Source organism: Peromyscus leucopus, chromosome 8b (genome assembly GCF_004664715.2).
Source record: "Peromyscus leucopus breed LL Stock chromosome 8b, UCI_PerLeu_2.1, whole genome shotgun sequence".
Lineage (NCBI taxonomy): Eukaryota > Metazoa > Chordata > Mammalia > Rodentia > Cricetidae > Peromyscus > Peromyscus leucopus.
The window spans coordinates 37958327-37984497 of NC_051086.1; the positions used below are offsets into that span (position 1 = coordinate 37958327).

The following is a 26171-nucleotide window of genomic DNA, read 5'->3' on the forward strand; positions in this document are numbered from 1 at the left end:
CAGGAATGGAAGGCATGCTAAGTTCCAGCCCCTCCCTGTGTCCACTGCCTCAGGAGTGGCCAAGTCACCCAAGCCCCAGAACTCAGGTTAGTTGAGAGCTGGGCTTTGGGAGTCAATGCTGTGTGGTCCACAGATGATCTGGCCCAGACTGGCCAAGGGGCAAGACTGCATCAGTCATCCATGGGGTCAAGTTCTCACTCTCCACCTTGCCAGAGGGAAAATTCAGTTTCCATACCTCTCCAAGGGGATTTTGGGGAAAGGGGCCTGAAACATCACACTAGCATGTCTGATGGACACAAGCTTCATAAAGTGTTCTGTGGCTTTGGGGACCTAGATTTTTTTTTTTTTTTTTTTTTTTTTTTTTAAACAGGGTCTCATTATACAGTTTTGGTTGGCCTATAACTATATAGACCAGACTGGCCTCAAACTCACAGAGATCTGCCTGTGTCTGCCTCCCAAGCACTGGGATTAAAGATGTGTGCCACTACACTCAGCTACCTAGAACTTTTTGTGAAGAAAATGTATCCTCTTCCATGGGGTGAACAAAGCTACCACATAGGGTTCTCAGGCACTTGAAATGTGACTGGAATAATTAAGGAACTAATCCACCCCGTGCAAAATCTCACGTAGGCCAGCTGGCCTCCAGTTCACTATGTAGCTGAGGATGACTTTGAACTTTTGACTATCCTGCCTCCATCTCCTCAGTGCTGGTATTACAGGCGTTCACCACCACACCCAGGTTATGCAGCACCGGGGATCAGTCAAACCCAGGGTTTTGTGCATGCTGAGCAAACACTCCGCCATCTGAGCTACATCCCAGCCCAAGAACTGAATTCTTCATTTGCTAAATTAGTGCTCACAGGAGCACTGGAGCCATAGCTTCCCTGTGTATGAATGTGTATAAAAACAGAACAGTGTGTTTGCATCTATGCAGGTATGCACAAATACGCCCATGTGTCTGTGGGTCGGGCAAATAAAGCGCCTGAGACTAAGACACACACACACACACACCGTCACCCAGAACGGCAGTTTCTAAGTCGTTACTTTTTATTTTGAAAGATTCGTCAAGCTCTTCACGTCATTGTGAGAGTTGGCATGATTAATGAGAAGCAGCTTTTTCATGAAATGCTTGGAGGTGAACAAATTCTTCGCCTGTGAGATCCGACCATTCCACTGACTTGGAAGTTTCTCTTGATTAGTAGATGGTTAGTAGTGGGGTAGGGGTGGAGGGCATTCTAGAAACTTCATGACAGTCATCTAGATGTGAAAATCAAACCAATTCGCCAGCTTCACTTTCTCGACGTTAAACCCTCTTTGTCTTCCTCTCGAGTCTCACTTTCCTGAAACAGCCTCCCAGTGCCTGGAGCCCCCAGGAAAAGGCCTGAACGCCCATAACCGGCAGAATCCTGTGAGATGTTCTGGTCCACCCATAGCCCCATGGCTTGCCAAAATTTGAACCAACAGCCAAACATGGAAAGAAACTGCCTGAAGAGTGGAGGAGATAGTGAGGTCTTGGGCTGCTGAGAGTCTGCACATGCACATCACAGCTCTGGAATATTCTCTCAGTCATTGACCTAGGCTACCATGACTATCTGGGTTCTGATTGGTGGATCCTCAGGTCTCGGAACATCCTTGTATCCTGTGTCTGTAACTTCCCTTTGCCTACCTCCAAACCATCAGGGGAAGACTCCCCATGTAGCCCCCACCCCAAAATGAAATAAGCACAGAGTCTGAGTGGGTGAGTGTTAGAGTCAAGTGGAGAATAGAAATGAAAGCTGAACACCTCATGCTTGTGGAAGGCAAACTTGTGCGACTCCATTTCCAACACAGCCCGTGAGACACTGGGCGGATGCAGGGGAGGAGGGGCCTGTGGATGCGTCACACCCCAGAGTCAAGTTATGTGGGGAAATGTCATGGCTTAGGTTATAGTATTCTTTTTTTTTTTCTTTTAGCACCGTTAATATATTCAGTTAAATCTATGTTAGCACCTTATCCCCAGGCAGAACAGCCAACCATCCAAACATTTTAAACAAGGGGGGGAATGGAAGAGGGGGACATCAGAGGGAGAGAGAATCCAGGACTGCAGAGGGTGGTGTGAACTTAGATCACCAGGTCCTTGTTGATGTCCTCTGCAAAGGAAGAAGAGGTGGAGTTAAAATGAGGCTCGGCCACAGGAAAGCAGAAGGGGCTGGTTGAGAAGGGGACAGTAAGAGTGGGAGCAGGCGAGGGTAGTGAGCCGTGAAGATGATCAAAATATACTATGTAGATGTATGAAAACGCCATAATGAAAGCCATCACTGTGTATAATCACTATGCGCTAATAAAACAGAGAGGCCGGGTGTCCATCCTAGGGTCTGTTAGATTCCCTCCCATCCCAGGACCAGTGACCAGTCAAGGTCACTGAGAAGAGGGTGAGTGGGACCTTGATCTCCCTGACCCTAGCTTGTTTCTGTCTCTTGAACTGGCTGCCAAGTTAAACTTCCTGTTTCCTCTCCCCAAGCCAGTTCCCAAAATAGCACTTACATGGAGTGAGGACTAACATGTGACGTCCAGGAAAGAGACGTCCAGGGCGCAGAGACAAAGAGAGCAGAGCTGAGTTAAACAGGCAAAGGAGACAGGACAGACAAACAAACGCCAGACAGAGCCACCAGAAGGGATGTGACAACATCCCATCCCTCGGGGGCACTTCTTCACCCTGAGCCCCAACACTTACGCTCCTTGATGCCGAAGCAGCCGGCCCACTCGTCCAGGGCAATGTACTTGTCACTGTCCAAGTCACAGGTCTCGAAGAAACGTGTGGTGCAGTGTTCCATGGGGATCAGGGGAGCACGCAGTGGGGCCAGCTCAGTGTGGGACAGGTACCTGGCAGGGAAAAGGGGGGAAGGGTATGAGCATGGGAGAACCCACAACCAATATGGGAAGCCAGTGGTCGGAGTCCAGGGCTGGGATCCTGGCTTTACCCGCAGCTCTGCCCTGGACCTATAGTGCTATACTGCCTGACTCTGAGCCTCAGTTTCCTACTCCATCTGACAGGGGAAGGAAAAGGCTGTTCCAGTTCTGAGTCTCAATGGCTTCCTTGTAAGGGTCACTTGGCTGAGTGGTGGGGACATAGAAACAATATATTCAGCTCCCGAGTTATAGTAAGTCAAAATCTAGTGAGATCACACTATAGATTTTTCAGTGTTCATACATCGATATATAGACGCAGGTGCCCAGAAAAGGGTCTAGAAAGAGACCCATCAGTCCCGTAACAGGGCTGAGTTATAGCTCAGCAGTGGAGCCCCTGCCTAGAATCCCCCACTGAGAATCCACCAGTCTAGGATTGGGGGACATGGCCCAGTGGTAGAGTATTTGACTAGAATCCTCTAGGAAGGATTCTAGTGAGGTGGCTCAGGGGTCGAGCACCTTCCTAGAATTCCCTAATGAGAGGCTTGCCCAGCATGTTCCAGGCCCTGGGTTCCATTCCCAATGCCAAAAATAAGAAATAAGTGAACGCCAGGCAGTGGTGGCGCATGCCTTTAATCCCAGCACTTGGGAGGCAGAGGCAGATGGATCTCTGTGAGTTCGAGGCCAGCCTGGGCTATAGAGTGAGTTCCAGGAAAGGCGCAAAGCTACACAGAGAAACCCTGTCTTGAGAAAAAAAAAGCACAACAAAACTGGTGATGGTTCTGACTCCTGGGAGGGGCTGAGCCAGGGCTGGCTGGGCAGCGGGATGGGAGGGGCACATGACCTTCTTGCATCCTCTGTGTATCATGTAATGAATGGCTTCAGGATTGCCCTCTGGGGTCCCTCCCACTGTCCTTCCTGCTGGACTCCAGAGCATGACCTTTTCTTCTTTTCCTTTTCTTTCTTCAGCATCCCAATTAATTGTCCCTAGGACGCTATTACCCACAAGGGGCTTCAGGGGACACCATGACTCCAGTGTTCCTCACAGCCTCCTGTTTACAAGAGGCACCACACAGAATCTGAACTGGCCAGGACCCTCCTTCACTGTCCTGTGAGAAAACAGGTTCAGGCGGCTGCAAGACCCCCAGCAACTCTGACCAAGAGGAGACTGGAGCATTTCCCCAGCCATCCAGCTCCAGCAATCCATCTAGAACTTTCTCTAGGCCACTTGGCTCATGGGATCTGGATGTCCCCTAGGACTCTCCCCTTCTTACTCCCCCCCCCCCCCGCGTGTCACTCAACTGGATCCCAGCCACAGCAAGAGCTTGGGAGAGGAACAGCTAAGAGCTTCCCAGAGCCTAGGAGAGCCAGGCAATGGGGGTGGGGTGGAGAGGGCTGACCAGCAGGGTGGGCAAGTGTCCTGGCGCACAGCCGGACACAGAGCGAGCAACGAGCATTTCAGAGAGGAGCCTTCCTGGCCTGGTATCTCTCTCCCAGACTTGCCAGCAGGGTGGCCCTGCCTGTCGCCTGAGTGACCATCTGTTTGCTGACATTCAAAGCAAAGGGCAGAAATGGCTCCAGGAAGGATCGAATGAGTTGCCTCTTTGGGAGCTAAACAGGGCCTCTTACTCTCAAATTGTTGCATAAGGAGACCAGCAGTGACAGCGGGTGGGGCGGTGGGGGTGGGGAGGGATGGGGAGGGAGAGTGGGGAGGGGGGGCAGTTTTGCAGTGTCAGCTCAGGTACTGCTCTTCAAACTCCTGCAGTCTCCTTAGTGCCCAGGTCATGTACAAGAGCACCCAAGTCAGGAATTTGTGCTGTGGAAGCCATTGACTGAAATTAGGGGAACTTCTGGAGCTAAACCTCAGGCTGGATCTGGGACAGGGCCGTTGGGACTTCTGCCCTCTTCTGCTGAAGGACCACAAATGAGCGAGCATGAACGAGGCGTGAGCACAGCTGCTGTGCCTTGGCCCTGGGTCACACAGGAGTCTGTTCCTGGATGCTCTCTCTCTGCACACAAGGGTCCCCTGCTTCTGCCTTCAAGGGGTAGGGACCATTCTTTGTACTGCTGATTCCTGCTTCTGCTGTTAGAGGGCCTCGGGGCGTTCTTCCTCCCAACCCATCATCTCTCCTCAGGCTGCTTGTTCCATCTGCTCTAACCCTAAACAGACCGTGGAGTCTTGGGCTGAGGAGCAGCAAAGATTGCCCAGGAGCCTGGTAGACTCACCCAGTACCCCTCCCAGCCTCAGCCCAGGCCAGAGCTGAACCTATGGTCCTGAGGACCCTGACTCTTACCCATCACTGGGGTGCTGGTCCAGCTGGCCAAACTGCCAGTGGACGGGGAAGATGTACATGTTGTAATTCTTCTCGAAGTCTCGGGCCAGCAGCTCCACAGGGTGATCTCCAGCCTCCAGACGCTTCTCATTCTCATGGATCTTCTTCACCTGTAAGTGTGGAATCATCAGGTGACCAAGGGTCCAGGCCCCCTTCCATGGGTGACAAGAGGCCAGCCCAGGCCAGAGCCCACAGTGAGAGGAAGAGAGAGACGCTGGCGAGAGCCAGCAGCTTGTCCATAGATGGGGAGGCCATAGTACCACCTGCCTCAAGCCACCACTGCCTGAGGAGGCTAAAGAAGAGGTTGAGAAGTCAACATTTAGTCTCTGCCATGGGGCTAAATATGCCCGCTGAAGGAGAAGGCCTGTTGACTCAGATGCGGAAGGAATAAATAGGGTTACACTTTGGGTCTGTCCGCTACAGATCTTCTCAGAAAGGCAGCTGAAAGTTTGTGTCCTGGAATCCAGGGTGAAGGCACCCTGCAAAGTGAGGCCTGAGTCACCTCGGGGCCTGGTTCTAGGAATTGGCCCTTAGTCTCCATCAGCAAGGTCCAGGGAAGTCAATAGCAGGCACACTGGTCCACGCTGGGAGGAGACCACTTACCCGCAGCTTCTGCTTCTCAGTGAGCAGGTTGTTGCCCTCATCTCTCTCGTACAAGGTGACCAGGACGTTCTTGAGCCAGTCACGCATGCGCAGAGGGAACTCGGTCAGCTCGGAATCCAGGCAGGGAGGGATGACTAGGGCACAGACGACAAGATTAGTCAACCTGGACCTGCCAGAGGGCAGACACACTCCCTGGCCACTCTCTCCTTCTTGTCCCACTCCTCACAGGCACTTCACTGGGCAGCCCGGGCCATGGTGCCTCTGCCCCTCTGAGCCAGACCCTTCACAACTCGGTAAGTAAAGAAGGCTGCATGGCGAAGCTCAAGGGTCTGGCTGCTTCCCAGCTTGCACCTAACCCAATGGGGCACACCGCCACCCCAGATGCTCCTGCATCTTCCTAGGTGATGGGTAGCCTGTGATCTCAGCAACGGGAGGCTGAACCCTGGAAGGTATTTGAAGCAACCTCTATTCATAGGTCCAGCATAACGGCCGTGGGGAGAAGGTTCAAGAATGCACAACTCCCAGAACCTCTTTAGAGATCATAACCCCAGAATGTCACACCTGGAGAATTCATTCAAGCTCTCCTGTCGCTGGACTTAGCAGTGGGCAAGAGAAGGCTCTTGCTTGCAGCCAGATTATCAGAGCATGAGCCTGCATCCAGTTAGGATGGATACCTGGGAGAGCTGGTGTGTGCTCTTCCACTGCTTTGAATCCAAAGAATGTTCCCCTTTGAGGCTAGGACCACTGCCCTCTGGGAGTGGAAAGCCCCACATGGAGCTGGCCTGGGGAGGTGGGTGACCTCAGAGGCAGCCACAGCCACTTGCTCAGGGCTCCTTAGAGCATGCTTTGCCTCACAGCTCAGGCCTCCCCACCAACGTCCTCTACCCTGTCTTCCCTCAGGCTCTCTAATCTATGCCTTCCCTTTCATACCCCAGCCCAGTCATTAAGAGCTCAGGGCTAACTATTGGACATTTGTTTCCTGACCTCACTTCCTACAGCTGAAAGCCTCAGGCAGGGGAGGGACTTCCTTTGTTTTAGTTTGGTTCAGTTTGGCTTGCAGAGCTGGGGATGGGATCTTGTGCACAGCAGGCAATCATACTATCACGTAGTTATAGTCCCAGCCCATCCGGAAGGATGCTCCCTATGTAGAACATGCTATAGATACACAGCTTAGGATGTCTCACAGGCAATGAGTATGGCTTGGGAAACCCCAGAGTCAGCAGAATTTGTTGCTCGGATCACTAACAACAGGCCAGTCAGAGCTCCTGACATCTCTCTTCAAAATCCCTTGGCTTCTAGAAAAGGAGGATGAGGAGTATGACGAAATAAGGAGCAAAGGATCTGTGCCAATACAGAAGAGCAGAAGAAAAGGAGAGGTATGCCCCTATTTTTAAATGCACTTATTTATTTATTTTGGTATAGATGAGTGCTCACAGTCATGTGTACATGTGTCCATGTGTAGAGGCCTGAGGTCAGTCTCAGATATCACACCTCAGGGGACATCCTACTTATTTTTTAAGACAAGCTTTCTCATTAGCCTGCTGCTCACTGATTAGGCTAAGAGGACTGGCCTGTGAGGCCCAGGGATCCTCCAGGCTCCACCTCCCCAGTACTGGGAGTACAAGTGTGTGCTACCACATCTAGCCTTTTACATAGGTTCTGGGGGTGGAACTCAGTTCTTATGCTCATACAGCAAGCATTTTATCCTCTGAGTCATCTCTCCAGGCCCAGGCATGCTGCTATTTGAAAAGCATTCAAATTGAAAGATCTTTAAAATATTCTTCGGCCCAGGTCAAACATTGTTTTCGTTTTACTGTGTTGATGCAGGAAGGATTTGAGTTAGCCTTAGGAAAGAACATCCTTGCTTGGTGCTAGTGGTGCATGCCTTTAATCTCAGCACTCTGAAAAGCAGAGGCAGGCAGATCTCTCTGTCTGTGAGTTCGAGGGCAGCCTGGCCTACAGAGCAAGTTCCAGGACAGCCAGGGCTACACAGAGAAACCCTGTCTTGAAGAAAGAGAGAGAGAGAGAGAGAGAGAGAGAGAGAGAGAGAGAGAGAGAGAGAGAGAGAAGGAAGGAAGGAAGGAAGGAAGAAAGAAAGAAAGAGGAAGAAGGAAAGGAAGAAAGAAAGAAAGGAAGGAAGGAAGAAAGGAAGGAAGAAAGAAAAAAAGAAAGAAAAAGAAAGGGAGAAAGAAAGGAAGAAAGCATCCTCAATCTTTTCTAAAATGAGCTCATACGACAGCTAAGGTTCCTCCTAGGAGAAGATGGCCTGAATTCCCCTTATGAATGGGTACACTGAAGCTCAGAGAGTGGATGAAATTTACCCGTATCACAGAGCCAGTGTCAGTGAGGACATAGAGCTAGCTCCCTGAGAAGGAAGCTAGAAGGTGTGAGGACACTCACATTTGCATGGCCCGATGTAGTCCAGGTGCAGCTTGTGACCCTTCTTGGTGCCCTCCAGGGTGCACTTGGTAGCGAAGAAGTGGCAGGAGGAGTCGAAGGTCTTGTTGTCATTGCTGCACACCTGTTGGCCAAGCACAGGGCACCTGGTCTTCACCCCAAAGCCCGACCTGGGATCCCTGTCCTTGCCCTTTTCAGAGACGGGGACACGGGACCCAAATGATGAATCATAACAGCCAAGTGCTCACACACACGGTGAACTAGAGATTGGGGAACAGAAGCCCACAGTGGTGGTCTGGAAGAAAATGGCCCACCTACGCCCATAGGGAGTGGCACTATTAGTGATGGCCTTGTTGGAGGAAGTGGTCCTTGGGGTAGAGGGGCTTTGAGTTCTCAGATGCTCAAGCCACACCCTGTGTAGCAGTCTCTTCCTTCTGTCTATGGATCAAGATGTAGAACTCTCAGCTCCTTCTCCAGCACCATGTCTGCCTTCATGCCACCATGCTTTCCACCATGATGGTTAGTCCACCATGATAATGGACTAACCCTCTGAAACTGTAAGCCAGCCCCCAGTTAAATGTTTTCCTTTATGAGAGTTGCTGTGGTCATGTGTCTCTTCACAGCAACAGAACAATGACTAAGACTCTAGCAATGACTAATGACTCTAGACCCCACTGTTCCACCATGTGAGAGTGATGGGTGATTCTGGAGCAGAAGCACATCCGAGTCATGGCCAAGATAAGAAAGGTACTTCGAGGACACTGAAAGGTAGGGCTGTGGAAAAGACACACACACACACACACACACACACACACACACACACACACACACACACACGGAAAAAAGTACACAGCAAGCCAGGAACCATGGTGGTGCACACCTTTAATCCCAGCACTCAGGCAGAGGCAGGCGGATCTCTGTGAGTTCAAGGCCGGCCTAGTCTACAGAGTGAGATCCAGGACAGCCAGGGCTACACAGAGAAAACCTGTCTCTAAACAAAACAAAACAACAGAAACAAAAAACAGAAAACTAAGCAAAACAAAACAAAAACTTCTTGCCACCAAGTTTAATGAACTGAGTTTGATCCTGGGAGCCACAGGGTAGAAGAAGAGAACTGACTCCTAGCACAAACACACATGGGCACACACACACACACACACACACACACACAAACAAAGAAGGAAGGAAGACAGCATAACGGTGGCCATGGCCTGGGGCCTGGAGCTTGGCTGATGGCAGGGCCCTAGTTGACAAGGATGTTCACTGAACATGGGCTACTTGCAGAGGATGCTTTAGGCGGAGCACCCATGCTCCCAGTGGGAGTCTGGAACTGGTCCCCACTCAGAAGAAGGCAGCTATGGGACCAGTCCCTGGTGCAAACATTTTTGCAGTGCCAGAGCGGAATAGCTTGTGCATGATAGGTAGGTGCTCTATCACTGATTTAAAGCCTTATCCCTTCATTGTTTTAATTTAAGGCACTGTCTCACTGCATTGGCCAAGCCAGCTTTAACACACTGTATCAGAGGGAAGCCTTGAACTTTCAACTGTCCTCTTACTCCAGCCTCCCTGTACCACCAGGGTTTGCCCAAAGAAAACTGAAGGGCCAGTGAGACAATTCAGCAGGTAAAGGTACCACATGGTGGAAAGGAGAGAGCTGACTCCAGGGGCTCCTCTAGTCAGGAGCATCACTGCCCCATGTATGGAGCTGGGTAAGAGAGACCTCTGTGTAACCCTCCCTCTGTGAAGACTCCCTGAAGGCTGCAGCCTCTCTCTGCTTCCCATGTGGTCCAGATGGCTCTTCAGAATATGGACTGGGGTGAACCTCAGCTGGGCCAACTGACTCATTGAGTCCTGCCGGAAAACCTCTGGTCATAAAGGAACCAGAGAGGCTGAGGGTTAAGCAGGGGCACAAACAGGAGCAGCCTTGGATAGGGGAAGAACCTGATCTGCAGGTGTGGAGTCAGTTGCTGTAGGGGGAGACTACAGCACCAGAGAGCAGTGGGATTGGGGGGTGGGGGTGGGAGTTAAAAGTGAAGCTAATATTTGAAGCCCAGAGGCAAGGTTTGTCTTGGAGAGATATTTAAGAATGAGCACCTAGATTGGAAGTTGCTGGAAGAATATTGGTACCAGGTTTTCTGCCCTGAGACAGATGGTCACTACCAACCACAATGGTTGACATAAGTAAGTGTTCAAAAGATATTTGCTTGAATGGCTGCATAGATGAGTATGTAGATAGATAGATGGATGGATAGATGGATGACTATATAGATGTATAGGTAGATAGATGAATGAATGGATGGTGAGTGTTGAATGGATGAGTAGAGTGAGTGAATGGGTGGTTAAGTGGGTGGGTGGGTGGATAGATGAATGAATGAGTAGATGGATGAGTGGATAGGTAGAAAGACAGATGGGTGGCTGGATGGGTGGGTGAGCTGATGGGTGTCTGAGTGGGTGGATGGATTCATGAGTGGATTTGTGGTGGTGTGGGTAGATGAATGCATAAGGATGGGTGCATGGCTGGATTGGTGCATATATACATGATGGATGTGTGGATGGGTGGGTGGGTGGATACATGGTGGGTGTGTGGATGGATGGGTGGATGGATACATGGTAGGTGCGCGCATATTGGAGATAGAATGGATAGGTTTGAGAAATAACAATGCTGGGTCCTTGTCACATACTTGGCATCCTTTAACAAACGCACAGCAGCTCTAGGAGTTCAGGATTCTCTCTCCCTTTTCAGTTGTGAGGGTACTTAGTGTTACTCAGTACCTTAGCTGAGATCTCACGGCCATCAAGTGATGGAGATGAGGTTGGCAGTCAACCTTCAAGCAGACCCTAGACTCCCATCTCTGGGCACAATGCTTTGCTGACTTACAGAGAACACATGACAGGGCCAGTGAGATGGCTTAACAAGGAAAGATGCCTGTCACCAAGCCTGATGAGTTGGAATCCTGCACCCCACATGGTGGAAGGAGAGAACAGACCCCAGCAAGTCCTCTGACCTCCCTGTGTATGATACATACACTCATACCCACATAATAAAATGTAAAACTAAAAATAATAAAATTATGAGCAAGAGTGCATTCCATGCCAGGTGGTGGTGGTGCACGCCTCTAATCCCAGCACTGGGGAGGCAGAGGCACGTGAATCTCTGTGAGTTCGAGGCCTGCCTGGCATACAGAGTGAGTTTCAGGACAGCAATGTTATGTAGAGAAACGCTGTCTTGAAAAAGAAAAAAAAAAAAGAAAAAAAAAGAGTGCATTCCATCTAGGATTACATAGCACTTAGTGATCACGTTCAACACAGAGCCTGGAGCTTGGTGGTACAAGTAAATTCTTTTGAATTCTCAGCAGCAGCCAGAAGGGTGGGGCCAAGCAGGCCCTCAACTATGACTCAGCCCCACTTTCCTGTTGTGACTGGTCCTAGAGGGAGGACTTCCAAGAACAGAGCTGCCCTGCTAGGTCCGCCATGCCCACAGATTCCTTAGCACACTGTGCTTCGAGTGGCCCAGGTCCCCACTCTTACCTTCTCAAACTCGCCAATGGGAGCAGGGCAGCTGGTGGGGTCCTGGCACACACACATGGGGGTGTTGCTCTCATCCAGCTCGCACACCTTGCCGTGTTTGCAGTGGTGGTTCTGGCAGGGGTCTGGGAGATAGAGCATAGTGTCAGCTCACCAGGGTGGCACATTCCCCACACTACACAGACGGGAGTTTGGGGCTGACCGCTTTGGGCTGTACTGACTCCCAGCACCAGAGTTTTAAGTATCTCCCAATCCCCTGTGCTCAGTCACAGAGTTCAGGGGAGCAGTTGGCCCAGTCTACAGATTAGAGATTCAGTTCAAGGTCAGGACTAGGCCCCTTTTCAGAGGGCTAGAACCTCAGTCTGGGACTCAGAAACCTAGGGTGCCTATGGATCCCCCAATGACTGAAACAACATCTAGATTCTCAGCTCTCCGCTGAGCAACCACAGGACAGCATTTCTTGATTCAAAGCACTCTCTAGAATGACTTGGAAGATTGAGCTGTTGTCATGGATTCAATGGGCTGTGAGGTCCAACAAAATAGAATCAGGTGTCCGCAAAGGAAAAGGAAGAACCCAGAACCACAGTAGACAATGGGCCCAGCTATGACAGGAAACAATGGCTGGGCATGGAAGAGGAAAAGGATATGACTCAAGACCCCATGCCCAGCCCCTGCTTCAGCAAGCCTGCCCAGCTCTCTCCAGATACCCTTAACTGTCCCCTTGAGAAAGCTGAAGTGGGTGCTGGGGATTTGAACTTGGGTCTTCACGCTTGTGCAGCAAGTGATCTTACCCACTGAGCCATTTCCTTGGGGCTTCCATCTGCACCACTGCTTTGTTAAGACATAGAAGCCCTGGTTCAAGCCGGGCAGTGGTGGCGCACGCCTTTAATCCCAGCACTCGGGCGGCAGAGCCAGGTGGATCTCTGTGAGTTCGAGGCCAGCCTGGGCTACCAAGTAAGTTCCAGGAGAGGCGCAAAGCTACACAGAGAAACCCTGTCTCGAAAAACCAAAAAAAAAAAAAAAAAAAAAAAAAAAAAAAAAAAAAAAAAAAAAAAAAAAGAAGCCCTGGTTCAAAGGATTCAAATCTCGTTTGAATCTCTACTTCCAAAGTCCATGCCCTTGATCCCCTGGACACAGATGCCTCAGCCTATAGACTGAAGCCTGGGGCCCTGAGACACTCCCTCTGTACTTGAGCCATCAGACTTTACATCCGGTTCCTTTCCTATAGGCCCTGCTTCCTTGGGCCAAGTGGAAATTGAATGAGCCAGTCAGCTTTTTCAGATGGGCTCCTAGGAGGAGCTTGAGCCCAGGCTGAGGCCCCGGGGGAATCTTGGTGACCAGATGTGACCATGAATTCTGTGGGAATGTGACACCCAGTGTGGAGTTTCCTCTGCCCTTCACAGCTTGGACGGGCCTGGCTATAAATAACTCTATCCCGGACTCTCCTGTCCTGAGGATTCCCAGCTGGCCTTCCACAGCTCCCAGGGCCCCACAATGCATCTCCTTGGTCAGAAACTTCCTGTGAGCTGTCCTTGGGCCTCCACACAGGCAAGGCAATCCAAATGTGCCAAGTGACAGAAGAGACTTACTCTCAGCCACCACCTCCTCGACAGTTTCCTCAGCACCATCCTCAAACTCGCCCATTTCCACCTGGACTGGATTGGCACCCACGGGCACCTGCCATGGAAAAGAAAGTATGAGGCCAGGGGTCCCTACCCACCCCCCAGACCTGGAAGAGAGCTGCAGAGAAGGAAGAGGGACCTACATGAAGAGCTTCAGAAACCCAAAGAGGGTGTGAGGGACACACAGGAAAAAAGTGAGCTGGACCCAGATCACAGTGCAAATACTAGGGTGGAGAATTTAGGGGAAAGTCTATATTTATTATTAGTTTGTTCAATTTATTATTCTAGACTAAATATGTCTAGAGCCCTGAAATTCCATAAAGATAAATCAGAGGCCTCCCAGATGTTAGGACAAAAAGCATACCAAGCCCTCTACGCCTGCCAGGCCCAACTGTGTGGGTCCCTTTGTCTCAGACCAGGGGAAACTGCGGGTAATAAGAGAAGAAATATGAAACGCAAACATTTCTGAATCCTCCCAACCCCAGAGCTCCACTGAAGCTTTGGGGAACAGTCAGGAGTGTCTGCGGATATTCAGGTTAATATCTGTGTCCTGTGTGCACACAGGGAAAGGATGTGTGTCCCATTCCAGTGAGGAGACCCACTACACTTGTCTGGATGACCCAAGGAAGGGAGCAGGCAGAAGGGGGCCGGGGTGGGGGTGGGGAGTGGGGCGGGGCAGGGGCAGTCACCACCACGACACCACATCCATACCCCAGTCTCCTCAACCACGGTTTCTTCTGCCACTATTTCCTCAGCCGCTTCAGTCTGCTGCTGCTGGAAAAGAAGACAGGGTTCCGAGAGTTGGTCAAGGCCAAGGCCAGCTTCCTCTCTGAAGCGTCACTGGTTAGGAACACAGCCTGGGGGCACTGAGGTCTCAGGCTGGACCACACAGTGCAACTCCATTCTCCTTCCTTCCTTTAAAAAATTCGTTATTACATTTCTTTTATTTGTATGTGTGAGTTATATGTGTGTGGGATGGAGTAAGCACCCATGCCACAGTGAGGCAACTTGTGGGAGTTGATTCTCTCTTTCCACCATGGGGTCCTGGGGATTGAACTCAGTTTGTCAGACTTGGCTGCTGGGTCATTTCACTAGCCCGCTCTTTATTTCTTTTTGTAAAGTGTGGGATTCTTCATGTATTCGTGTGTCCCCTTGCACTGGGGCTGGGCTAATCTTCTCTGTATCCTTCCAATTTTAGTCAATCTGCTGCTGAAGCAAGCCTTCATTTCATTTGGACAGGCTCTTGCTACAGAGCACAGGCTGGCCTTGAACTGGCCACTTATGTTTCAGCCTTCCAAGAGCTGGGACCATGAGCTTGAGCTACCACACTTGGCTTTTTTATACTTTCCACCAAACCATCTAGCCCATCTATTATTTTACTGACAGGAGCATTTCTGCTGGTCAAGTCTCAATACAGCCTGAAAACAAAAAACACAGAAGAACTTGCAGATGGGGAAACAGAGACCCAGACAGAGTGAACACCCTCTGTGACTTCTAACAGATGTCAAACCTTCCTGCCCTCGTGTGTGACTCATTTTACTGTTATTAGAAAATTGCCCTCCTGACATTTCAGACTCCAGGAGGAGCCGGGCGGGGTGTGGCCAGGGGAGGGGGATGACACAAAACTTGGAGGCCCCTGATTGGCCGTGACTGCTTCCAAAATTATAGGCCACTGCACCAAGTCTTCTGCCTGCCTGATGAGCTTGGCCAGAAGCTGCCATCCACCCGCTAGTGAGGAGGCAGGGAATGCCATTGAAAGAAGCTGTTCCTAACCAGGCATGGTGGCAGCACACAGAACCTAGGATTGGGAGTTGAAGGCAAACTGTATATAGAGAGACTCTGGAAGGGGTAGGGGGCTAGGACCTCATTTGGCCAGATGGGCTCTCTTTAAATGTCTTTCTTCTTTTTTTTGTTTCATCTTGTGTTACATCCACACATTCCCTGAAGATGGAGTAATGGCCATTTCTGGTTCATTCTGATGGCAACCTCTCCCTCTCCCTGAAAGCCTGCCCAGTTCCAGCCTCAAGATCTGATTGGGGCTGCCCCATCCCAGGCCTCCTACAGCCTCCGATGTCATAATCTCTGTCTGCATCTCCTCTACACCCAGACCTCACGCCCCCACCCCCCCACCCCCGTCACCTCCGCAACTCACCTGGAGTCTGTTACTTATAATCAAATGGCTTCATAGACTCAGAAGCCAACCTGTTCCTTTCCCAGGACCTACGTCCTTTCCCAGCTTCCTTCCCACCAACAGGCCTTCATCCCTGCTTTGACACCCTCAGAGAAGAGGCCAGTTCCAGCTAATGGAAGCCTGAACTGCTGTGTAAGCTCTGACCTGTGGGGTACAGAGAGCTCTCTGTTTTGGAACCTTTTCCCAATAGTTTCTTCCCATTGTTTCTCCTAACCATGCTGACTTAAGAAAAAGACTTACATATTTTTTCTTTAATTTTTAGATTTCTTTATTTTATTTTATGTGTATGAGTGTGTTGCTTGCATGTATGTCTGTATTCCATATGCATGCCTAGTACCCACAAGATGTCAGAAGAGGACAACAGGGCCCCTGGTTGTAAGCTACCTATGGGTGCTGGGAATTGAACTTGGGTCCTCTACAAGTGTTCTTAACCACTGTATCATCTCTCTAGCCCCTATTTTTTTTTTCTTTAAAGACAGGATCTCATGTAACCCAGGCTACCCTCAAGCTTACTATGTAGCTGAAGATGACCTTGAATTCTGGATCCTCCTACCTCTACCTCCCAAACGCTAGAATTATAGGTGTGTTCCATAAGTCTGGGTTTACGAAATGCTGGGGACTGAACCCAGGGCCTTGTGCATGAATGCTAAGCAAGCACCCTACCAACTGAGCCACATCCCAGCCCTGCTGTCTCCTCCAGCACCTAGAGAAGGTTCAGAAGCTGGGGAAAGTGGGGTGAGTTAGAACTCAGGCAGCATCTTTGGGTACTTACAGGGGCTGCCAAGGCCCTCCCGGCCAGGCAAAGGAGAAAGAAGATCCAGGCCCTCATGGTGCTGGGAACCCTGTGGGGAGAAGAGAATATGGGTCAGCAAGAGACACTTCCTTCTGAGTTCCTGAGATGTGAAAGGTGACTTCAGGTGGGACTGTTAACCAAGCCGAGTATTAACCTCTTGGCAGTGAAGAGGAAGCCTCATTTACCGCTAAGATGCCCTTTGCACCTCTGACACCCATTGTCCTACTTCTTAATGCAAAAAGCAGACATGGCCTGGAGCCTCCAAGGGAAACTATGCAGCTGCAGTGAAGGGAAGTGGTTTGTTTGCTTCGTGGCTCTTCCCAATACCAGTTTCCTTCTATTGAGGATAAAGGTACGGGAGTTTTCTATTTATGGTCATGAGATGAAGTCTCCATTCTAAGTACATTGATTGCGGTTTTTTAATTGGTTGGAAAAGACGATGGGCTAAAAAGTCAAGTTTGGGCTCTTTGATCCCTCTTTGTTCTAAGGCTTTTTTCCCCTATTCAAGCTCTCCCTCCTCCACTCCTCCCTCCTATCCCCTCCCTTCCCCTCCCCCCTCCCTCCTCCTCCCCTTCTTCCTCCCAGCTCCCTCCTCTGCAATGGGAGAGGTCAACAGGAATCAGAGACAATGAGATACACTTGAAAGCAAAGCCCAGGGCTCTGGGGTGGTGGAAACATTTTCTCCACTCTACCCAGAGGGATCCTCCAGGGACATGGCCCAGCAGTATCCCTGTGTCGAGCTAAGATCTAGAAAGTCCCCCTGGTCACTGCTCTGACCCAGCTTTCCGGATGTTGAACTTTGAACTCTTACACTCAAGCCTTGGAAGGGACCTTGGAGCAGAGACCTCTGTTGATGACTTAGGGACCTGAGGTGGGGACATCTGACTCCTTGTGCTGACCAGACTGGCTTCTGCTACCAAATGATCTAGAAAGTTCTTCCTAAATCTGCCTCTCTCAAGCTTGTGGTCTATCCTGTCTTTCTATAGACTCACCAAGCAAACTTGCTCCCTCTGCCTCTCAAGAGCTTTCAAAGGAGCAACGGCGATGCCTTCCTGATCTGGTTACCCAAGAGTTCCCTATCAGCCCCACCAATCCTAGCTTTTTCTAAGACATTCTCAACCAACAAAACTTGGTGCTGGGAGATGGCTTGGCAGCATGGACAAAACTATTAAACTTGGATTCGATGCCCAGGGTTCTCACTCTACCTCAATATTGTCTCCATGTGTGGGTTAAATTCCTTGTTCTCTCTAAACCTTGGCTCCCTATCTGTCAAGAGAGAGGGTTAGAGGAGGTAAACTTTGAGATAATGGACACAGTCTTTAAAATGCTTACAGTAAGCCGGGCAGTGGTGGCACACGCCTTTAATCCCAGCACTCGGGAGGCAGAGGCAGGCGGATCTCTGTGAGTTCGAGGCCAGCCTGGTCTCCAGAGCGAGTTCCAGGAAAGGCACAAAGCTACACAGAGAAACCCTGACTTGAAAAACCAGAAAAAAATAAAATAAAATAAAATAAATAAAAATAAAATGCTTACAGTAATGGAAGGTTGGGGGTGTAGCAGAGGAGTGGAGTATATGTTTAGCTTTCTTTCAGTCCCTGACACCAAACAAACACACACAAGGAAAGCTGTCTTGACATATCCCCTCCTCCAGTATCCACCGTCTTCCCTTGGGTAATAGTATTTGGAAAAAAAAAAAAAAAAGTCCAGGTTCCAAACATCTTTGAGCTGAGGACAGCAGTACAGAGCTTGGCTAGAATGCACAAGGCCCTGAACTCCATCTACAGCACCACAGAACTATTCGGATGGGACCGGAGTAGCAGAACAGGTAGAGGAGAAATGGACCACAACGGTCCGGTGCTAGCTGAAGCTGGGCAGAGCCTCCCCCCGCTCCTTCATGGTGTCGGCAGGCAGCAAAGCTATAAAGGAGTCAATGAATTGGTTTGGAAGCTTGTCAGTGCTTCAGGACAGCTCCGGCTTCCTTTCCTAGTCAGTTTCTGGAACATTCTTCCCCCTCTCACAGCTGTTCACTTGTTTCCCTTCTCGCTTCTCCGTTTGGAAAACACGAGTTCAACATCCTCCGTGTGTGGCTTTGGGCCGACGGACCAGGAGGGAGAGCATCAATGAGGGACTTGTCTGAGGCTGTTTGGAATGGAAAGATCAAAGCGGGGCTGGCAGCTAGAGCCCACCCCAGGCCAGGCTTCAACAGCAGAGAAGCGAAGTCACTGGAGAGAGAGCCAGGCTAGGACCGGGCATGCCGTAAGTTTCAGGTTAGAGGGTTAGAGAGACGACTCCTGAGTCTGGGTGCCCCGTCTGAGCAGAAGAAGGAGGGGATCTTGGGACCCCAAGACGGTCCTTCTTCCACCATCCTACTCTCTCAAATGCCCTGTCTCAGGCACTAAGTCCCGGAGTGCTTCATGGCCTTAAGGCCAGAGGCTGGGTAAGGGCAGGGAGAAAACAGACATACAAACTCTCAGGGGATGTGGTCATTGTCCACATCTTAGTTCTGCCTTGTGCTGCTCCACCAATCCCAGAATCCTTTTCCTCAAGATGGCAGGGTGAACAGATAGGGGAGCCCCTTAACTACTCTGGATGAAGAGCTACATTCCCGGCTTGCCCGTGAGACACATCTCTGAGGTTCTATATTATACCTCTGGCCAAAGAGGCTGGGGACCACCCTTCAGAGCCAGCTGGAGGTGCAACAGTCACCCCAGCCAGGTCAGAGCACAGGGTTAAGACCCTGTAGTCAGTACAAGGTAGTCATGATCTTCCACACTCAAACCTGGGTCCTACACACTGGGGAACATACAAACACCTTCAGAGTCTTCACAAGCCAACTTTCCAGGGACGGCCTGAGGCAGGTCTTTCTGCCCAAGAGAAGAATGAGGCCTAGAAAGGAAGATCCATACCCTTGCTAGCAGCCCAGCACATGAGTGACAGGTATCAGCATGGTCTCTCAACTCTGTGTGATGTTTCCCTTGGCAGCTACCTGCTCCTGGATGGTCATCAAGATGGTGCCCACTTGGGCCAAACTGGCCTGAGGCGTGGGTAGGAAAAATGCCCTGGGCAGGGGAGGAAGTGGAGGTGTATTACCCTTGGCTTGGTGACCGCCAAATACAGACACCCCTGGTCGGCACCCTGGCACCCCCTCCCCTGTTCCGTACATTGAGTCCCTTTCTTCTGTCTTTATTTGTTCTGGAGAGAGCTGAAAACTCAGCCTGGGCTGCCAGCAGGACCCGAAGCAGAGGTCACTGGTCTAGCTCTCCCGATGGAAGAGTTGGGATGGAAAAGTACAGCCAGCCCCCAGCTCACTTCCCATCAAGCCTAAAGGGGCTCCTGGGAGCTCCCTGTGGACATGGAGAAGCCACTGAGTATCAAAACCCAGGGATAACCTTGGAACTGTGGGCGTTTAGACAGTGTGACTCAGAACCACAGACTCTTAGGACAACCGACCTTGGATGGAAAGTGTGTGGAGAAACGCAATCTCAGAAAACTTCCTAAGGGTCTCAGAGAGCTAGGCTGGCCTTGAAGTTGATCTGTAGCCAAAGACGGTCTCAAATCCCAGATCCTCCTGCCTCTACCTTCCAAACACTGGGATTTATAGGCCTGAATCACTACACCCACTTTGGTTGGTTTGGGGGTTTTGGGGTGAGGGGGCTGTTTTTGTTTTTTGAGACAAGGTCTCACTATGTAACCAAAGCTGGCCTCAAATTTGTGATTTTCCTGCCTCTGTTTCCTGAGTGCTGGGCACTACCAGGCCAGGCCACAGGGGTTACTGAACCTTGAAATGCTGCCAGTGTGAAGGCCTTGTTGAGAAAGCCTGCCCCAGAAGAGCAGTACCCCTAACAGACCAAGGTCTTTGCTGGACCATATGACTATGTCTATGCATGAAATTAAAAATACAAACAAACAAAAACAGAGATGGGGGTGTCAATTGATAAAGTGCTTGCTGTGGCTAGCATGAGGACCTGAATTTAGACCCCCAGTATTCAGGTAAAAGCCAGGCGTGGCAGCACATGCCTGTAACTCCAGCACTGGGGAGAAGCAGAAACATAGGAATCTGGGGCTTGCTGGCCAGCCAGTCCAGCTGAATCAGCAAGATAAAGGCCAGTGAAAGACCCTGACTCAAAAACAAAGTACAGGGAGCTGAGGAGCAACAGCTAAGGCTGACTCTGGCTTCCACAAGCGCGCGCACGCAAGCACACAGGGAGAGCTCAGTATAATAGGAGTGGAATTGCATACCCCAACATCCCAAGCCTCTTGAAATAGCTCTAGGTTCCCCTAGAAACAGCCAGATACCCTTGGACAAGGAAGCCCCTAAGGTCCCTGTCTGTTCTGAACTCCTGTGTTAGCGCAGTGGATTTTGGAGTGCCCCCTTTCCCCCCTTGCACCAGATTCTTTGTTTTTATTTCTATTTCTTGTTGGAAGGGATGAAGCTATGGGAAGTGGTTGGGGTGTCACAGATGCTAAAACCTAGAATTGGTTCTGGGCAGCTTAGAGGCGGCTCCAGAGTTTGTGGCTGGACACAGCCCTGCTGAAATTCCACAGAGTCTCCTAAAGTGCCACGTTTCACTTTGTCTAGACCAGGCTGGAGGAGTTCCTGATGCCTCTGCACCCTCCAGACCATGTGACTGGGTCCTGCTGGCTGCCTGGGCTGAGTTTTCAACTCTCTCCAGAACAAATAAAGGCAAAAGGAAAGGACTCAATGTACAGTCATCCCTGTGGCATCAGGGGTGACCACAAATGGAGGGGATAAGAAACATCATATATCCAAGATGTAACATCTGGAAAGGACTAAGGGATTCCAAAAGCAGCAGATATGCAGCACACCAACCTCCCCATACTCCTCTTGTGTATGTGGCAGACATTACTAACCAATCATACAGTATTTTCCCCTCAAAAGTCTGGAGTGGCATCAGAAATTTGAACACCATTCTGACAGCCACTGCTAGTGGCTTGCTATTGTGGGCCACATGATAGTTCTTTACCAAGCCTCTACTAGACAAAGAACTCACAACTTAGGGAGAGAAAATAATTCACTCAAATTCCTAGGGCAAGGTGGTTTCTGAGCCAAAAAATCAGAACTATCTATACTTTTATTGCAATTGGTTTTTTTTCTATTGAAGTCTGACATCCTAATGTTACAATTAGTTCAAGATGATCCAAAGAGGTCCTTTAGCCCAGAACTTTATATCAAGTCACTATCTCTGCTCATGGCTTCCCCACTAGATATCTATGGCCCAGCAGGCGAAAGCAGAGCTGATTTGCTGCCCAATACCCCTGGCTAGGGCAGAGGCTGCTCTCTAAAAGCTTCTGTTAAGTCATCATTTGCTGGCCCTGGCCCTACCCTGTGCAACCCAGCTGTCCCTGGAGTGGAAAGTGAGGCTGGGAGGGAGCAGGGATTGACACTCTACCGTGTAGGGGAAAGGTAGCTCCTCGGTCCCCAGGGATGGCTGGAAGCTGTGCCAGCCTCCCCTTCTGTCTGTTTAGGTTGGAGACTAAGGAGGGGCCAGTGGAAAGTAACTGCCTTGGGCCTAATGACCAAGTCACTGGGGCTGGGGTAGGCCACTGTAAGCCAGCAACGGGGGAGAGGAATTGCCCTCTCATGTGTTATGCATGATTTAGGGTCTACAGAGCCAGGTCAGCTCCAAACTGACCAGAGCCTGGTAAGGTTCCAAAGATCTGGAGGCTGAACTCAGCTACCAACCTGCTGTATACTCTCAAAGTGAGTTACTTTCCCTTTCTGAGTTTCAACTTTTGTATCTTGGAAATAAAGGGGGCACTCCTCTGTGTGTGTGTGTGTGTGTGTGTGTGTGTGTGTGTGTGTGTGTGTGTGTGGTGTGGTGTGGTGTGTGTGTGGTGTGTGTGTGTGGTGTGTGTGTGTGTATGTGTGGTGTGTGTGTGGGTGGGTGGGGGGTGTGGTGTGGTGTGGTGTGTGTGTGTGGTGTGTGTGTGTGTGTGTGTGTGGTGTGTGTGGGTGTGTGTGTGTGTGTGTGTGTGTGTGTGTGTGTGGGTGTGTGTGTGTGGTGTGTGTGTGTGTGTGTGTGTGTGTGTGTGTATTGCTCAGGGAGAAGAACATGAGGGTATGGCTGCATTCCACACTTATTTTTAGCCATGCTTGTGGTAAAGTCAGTATCTACTTATTTAAACTCTGTGCCCCATGTGTTTGCCTGTTTATCTCCCCAGACTCATCCGCCAGCCCAAAAGGCCTCGACCAGCAAGCATTCTTTGCCTCACAGCCGCTGCTATTTAAAGCTTATTTTCAACATGGAAAGCTGCAGCTGGAAATGAAAAGCCCAGCTGTGCACTGGGCTGCAGAGCCCACAGCTGGATGAGGGTCCACCCAGAGCTGGTGCCACCACAGCCTTCTTTCCTGTTCCTCTCCCAAGACAAGAAAAGAGGCTGCTATTAAACATGAAGGGTGCTGCCCCTTCCAAGGAAATCAGTGCCTGGGACTGGGTTCATGGGATATCGAGCTCAACTTGCCCCCACATGACAGATTGGGAAACCGAGGCTAGACAGGTTGCTTTCACCAACAGCAAAATACCCTTCCTTCCTTCCTTCCTTCCTTCCTTCCTTCCTTCCTTCCTTCCTTCCTTCCTTCCTTTCTTTTCCTGTATATGATGTGTATATGCATTGTGTGCATGTGTGTGTGTGTACACACTGTGTGTGTGTTCATGCTCTTTGTATTTGTGTGTGAGTGTGTTTGTTTTTAGAGACAAGATCTCTCTATGAAACCCTGCCTAGCCTGGTACTCACTTACATAGACCAGGCTGGCCCCTTCCTCACAGAGATTCTTCTACTTCCTCTACTTCTTCTACTTCCTATGTGCTGGGATTAAAGGCTTATGCTACTATGCCCATCTCTTTTATTTTTTGAGACAGATCTTTCACTCACCTGAAGCTAGTGAGCCAGCGAGGCAGGCTGGCCAGTGAGCTCTAGGAATCTGCTCTTCTCTGCATCCACCACGCCTGGCTTCCCATGTTGGGGCTGAGGATCAAAACTCAGATCCTCAGGCTTACAGCAGCAAGCACTTCAGACTGAGTCCTGGTCCCAGCCCGGATCGCCAGACTTTCTGTAGTGGAAGGCGCCCGCTCTTGGGAAACTGAGAAGACTCCCAAATTGAAATGAATTGAAACAATGTATTTTTAAATACAGCTGTCAGCACTCTTGTTCTCTGGACCCTAAACGTTGGAACTGCCAGAAGAAAAGGGACTTTGAATAATCCTATCTGTGCTAAAGTTGATTGTGCATCGTTCCGTTCCATCAAGCACCCTCTCCTAGGGACTGCTGTTACTGCCCGAAATAGGGAGGAAACCAGAGTTCAGGAAGAAGACAGATTAATTCAAGGTCAAACAACACCTTCTGAGCACAGACCCAAACCCCCTGTCTTGCAATGGGCCGCACAAGAGGCTTATCGCAGTCCTGGGGCCCCTGAGACGTGGGAGATGGAGACGGGGCTAGGAATTTGCTGTCGTCCTTGTATTCGGGGCGGGGATGGGATGGGGTGGTGGCGGTGGCGTGGGGGACTGGAACCTGACGGTCCCTGAATGTTCCCAGAGTCCCCTCCCAGTCAGTAGGCAGACCCTAGGGGAAAAAAAAGGTTACCGTGGCAACTCGCATTCCTCTCCGAGTGAGTCACCAGGGAGAAGAGCCTCTTGGTGGGTGGGGCTTGGAGAAAGTTTCAAAAACTGACTCCTCAGAGCCGCCCCCTCCTCCCTCCCTCCCCCCTCCCCCCAGTGCAGCCTGTCGATGTGGCAGCTGATGGCTGAGTTAACTCTCTCGTCCCCTAACCGCTCCTTTCTGGTTTAATCCTTGGCAAATAAAAATTGGTTTCTGTTCTCGGCATCACACCCTTGCACCATTCTGGAGGTCTGATATCTGTTTGGGAAGGTCTTAAGCCTGAAAACTGTGGACACCCATCATCTCTTTTACACACACACACACACACACACACACACACACACACACACCACTACACTGTGCACACAATTTTCAGGAACTTTCAGAGGCTCCCTGAAGCTATTCAAAGTCCAATTTATAGGCTTCAATTAGTTATCTGGCTTGGAAAGTCTTACAGGAATTCAGGTGCTCCAGGGACCGACCCTCTTCTTGGGACAGGAAGACTAAACCCAAGGGAGATGCCTAAAGCTTGCCACCACCACGTACATGCACTCACTACATGGGCGCAAATGGTTCAAGATACTTAACCTAGGGGATTTCCAGTGGAGGCACTTTCTCCCCTCAGGTATGCTAGCTGCCCCTGAGGAAGATGCCTGATGCCTGTTCCCTTTAGGCGAGACTTATCTCAGCTTTCCTGGGTGTTACAAACAGGAAGTTCACAGAACAGCTCGGAGCAGACAAGCATCCAACAGGCTGGTCTGAGTCTTGGGTGGATTCAGCAGTGAGGTGTGAAAGGTGTCCTGGAGCCCAAATCCCCCAGTCGCCACCCCCCCATGCCCGGTGTCCCTCCTCCAATCACCTCGCTCCCTCTGTCTGGATTGTATCAATTGTTGGTTTTCTCAGATGTCTAGATACAGTAAGAACAATTGTTGGTGGGTTCCTGTGATGACCAGCTCTCAGAATTAGGATGGGAACAATGGCAATCCCAGGTGGGGAGAGACAATAGTATCTGACGCCACCGGGTGATGTGGGGGTGGACAGAGACTCCAGGGACCTGAGCCTTCCCAGAGGAGCTGAGTAAAGGGAATGCCTTGCCTTTGCTGTCCGCGGATCGGTTTATCCTTCTCAAAGTCCCATTTGGACAACAGCACTCTGACCCAGAACTAGCTGTCTGTTCTCCTGGACTAGGGGGCCAGCCAGACCCAGCAGGCTACCAGCCAGACTCTCAGGGTTGGCAGTGTGATGGGCAAACGAGGATCCGATTCCCAGAAAAGGAGACAGCTGCCACCGAGGGTGACAGAGGACCAACGGCCTCTGCCACCCGAGAACATACAGAGAGAAAGTGCTCCCTGCAAATCCTGTCTATTTTCTCAGCAGAGCTACGGAGATGGCAAGTTCCCCTGTGAGTGAGCAACAGGCTTCCAGCCTGTGCCCTGAAGGGAAGCCTCCCTTCAGCTTACCTCCCCACACCCCCAGGCTAGTCAAAAGGAAGGGGCAGAGGGATGGATGCAGCTTACAGAAGGGCAGGGGTGGCGGGGTTGTGCATACCTCGGCGCAGGCAGGCAGGCAGGCAGGCAGGCAGCAGAACAGTTCTGGCAGTCTGAAGGGCTGCAGGAATGTGGAGGGGTTTAGAGGCAAGCAGCAGGAAGCCACTTGAGCTCTGGGCAGGGTCTGTCTCACCCTCCGCCTCCACCCAAAGGCCCTCCTCCTCTTCTGTCTCCTCCTTCCCCTGGCCTGCCTCCCCCTCCTCCCCAGAACCAAAGCTAACTGTCTTTTCTTCCTTCTTCCCTTGCCTTGTGGCAGGCTGTGCTACCCAGACACCATGGCCCCACCTGCCTCATCTGTTCTGGGGCTGCTGCCTAAACAGACATGAGGGTCAGAGCTGGAACAGCCGCACGAGTCACCTAGAACAGCCCCGGCCTTGTTCAGAGCTAGGCCGAGGCCCTGAAGAGTCCAAGGCATTACCCAAGAGCCACAGGGGCACAGCTCAGCCCAGTGTCCTGGCTTTCTCGCTAGTGAACTTGACTGAACCCTCCCGCGGACTTAGTCGATGTGGAGACGGGCAGAGCAATTGGAGGAGTGGGGAGTCTGAGGAAGCCAAGTGCCAGATTTTCTCAGCGCCAACAAAACAAGCTGCCACTGGTGACAAGGGTGGCATCATCCTTGATGAGGAAGTGAGGTCTTGGTCTAAAAAGTCCCTTCTA

The 26171-nt window shown here is 50.7% G+C and overlaps 1 protein-coding gene and 1 non-coding gene across 3 annotated transcripts; both read right to left on the bottom strand.

The window, feature by feature from the left end:
* Positions 1-1024: 1024 nt before the first annotated feature.
* On the bottom strand, positions 1025-25638 carry Sparc (secreted protein acidic and cysteine rich). Of its 2 annotated transcripts, none has more exons than XM_028880042.2 (10): positions 25516-25638; positions 16330-16399; positions 14078-14137; positions 13334-13421; positions 11748-11869; positions 8223-8343; positions 5823-5956; positions 5181-5329; positions 2714-2862; positions 1025-2129 (listed from the first exon to the last, which is right to left on the bottom strand). In XM_028880042.2, the coding sequence occupies exons 2-10, from the start codon at positions 16384-16386 to the stop codon at positions 2101-2103; spliced, it is 909 nt and encodes a 302-aa protein (XP_028735875.1). In that variant the 5' UTR covers positions 16387-16399; positions 25516-25638; the 3' UTR covers positions 1025-2100. The 2 variants fall into 2 exon arrangements, with proteins under 2 accessions (XP_028735875.1, XP_028735874.1); XM_028880041.1 differs by having other exon boundaries at positions 14078-14140; positions 25516-25636.
* On the bottom strand, positions 14483-14584 carry LOC114700436. Its single transcript, XR_003735680.1, has one exon. It is a non-coding gene; the product is annotated as a U6 spliceosomal RNA (small nuclear RNA).
* Positions 25639-26171: the final 533 nt, after the last annotated feature.

Excerpts from the sequence above, each read along its gene's own strand:
- Sparc (XM_028880041.1), bottom strand. The coding sequence starts at position 16,386 with ATGAGGGCCTGGATCTTCTTTCTCCTTTGCCTGGCCGGGAGGGCCTTG. Across the intron at positions 11,870-13,333 it reads CGAGGAGGTGGTGGCTGAGA|ACCCCTGCCAGAACCACCAC; the intron begins GTAAGTCTCTTC and ends TCTATCTCCCAG. Across the intron at positions 5,330-5,822 it reads CTGAGAAGCAGAAGCTGCGG|GTGAAGAAGATCCATGAGAA; the intron begins GTAAGTGGTCTC and ends CCACACTTACAG.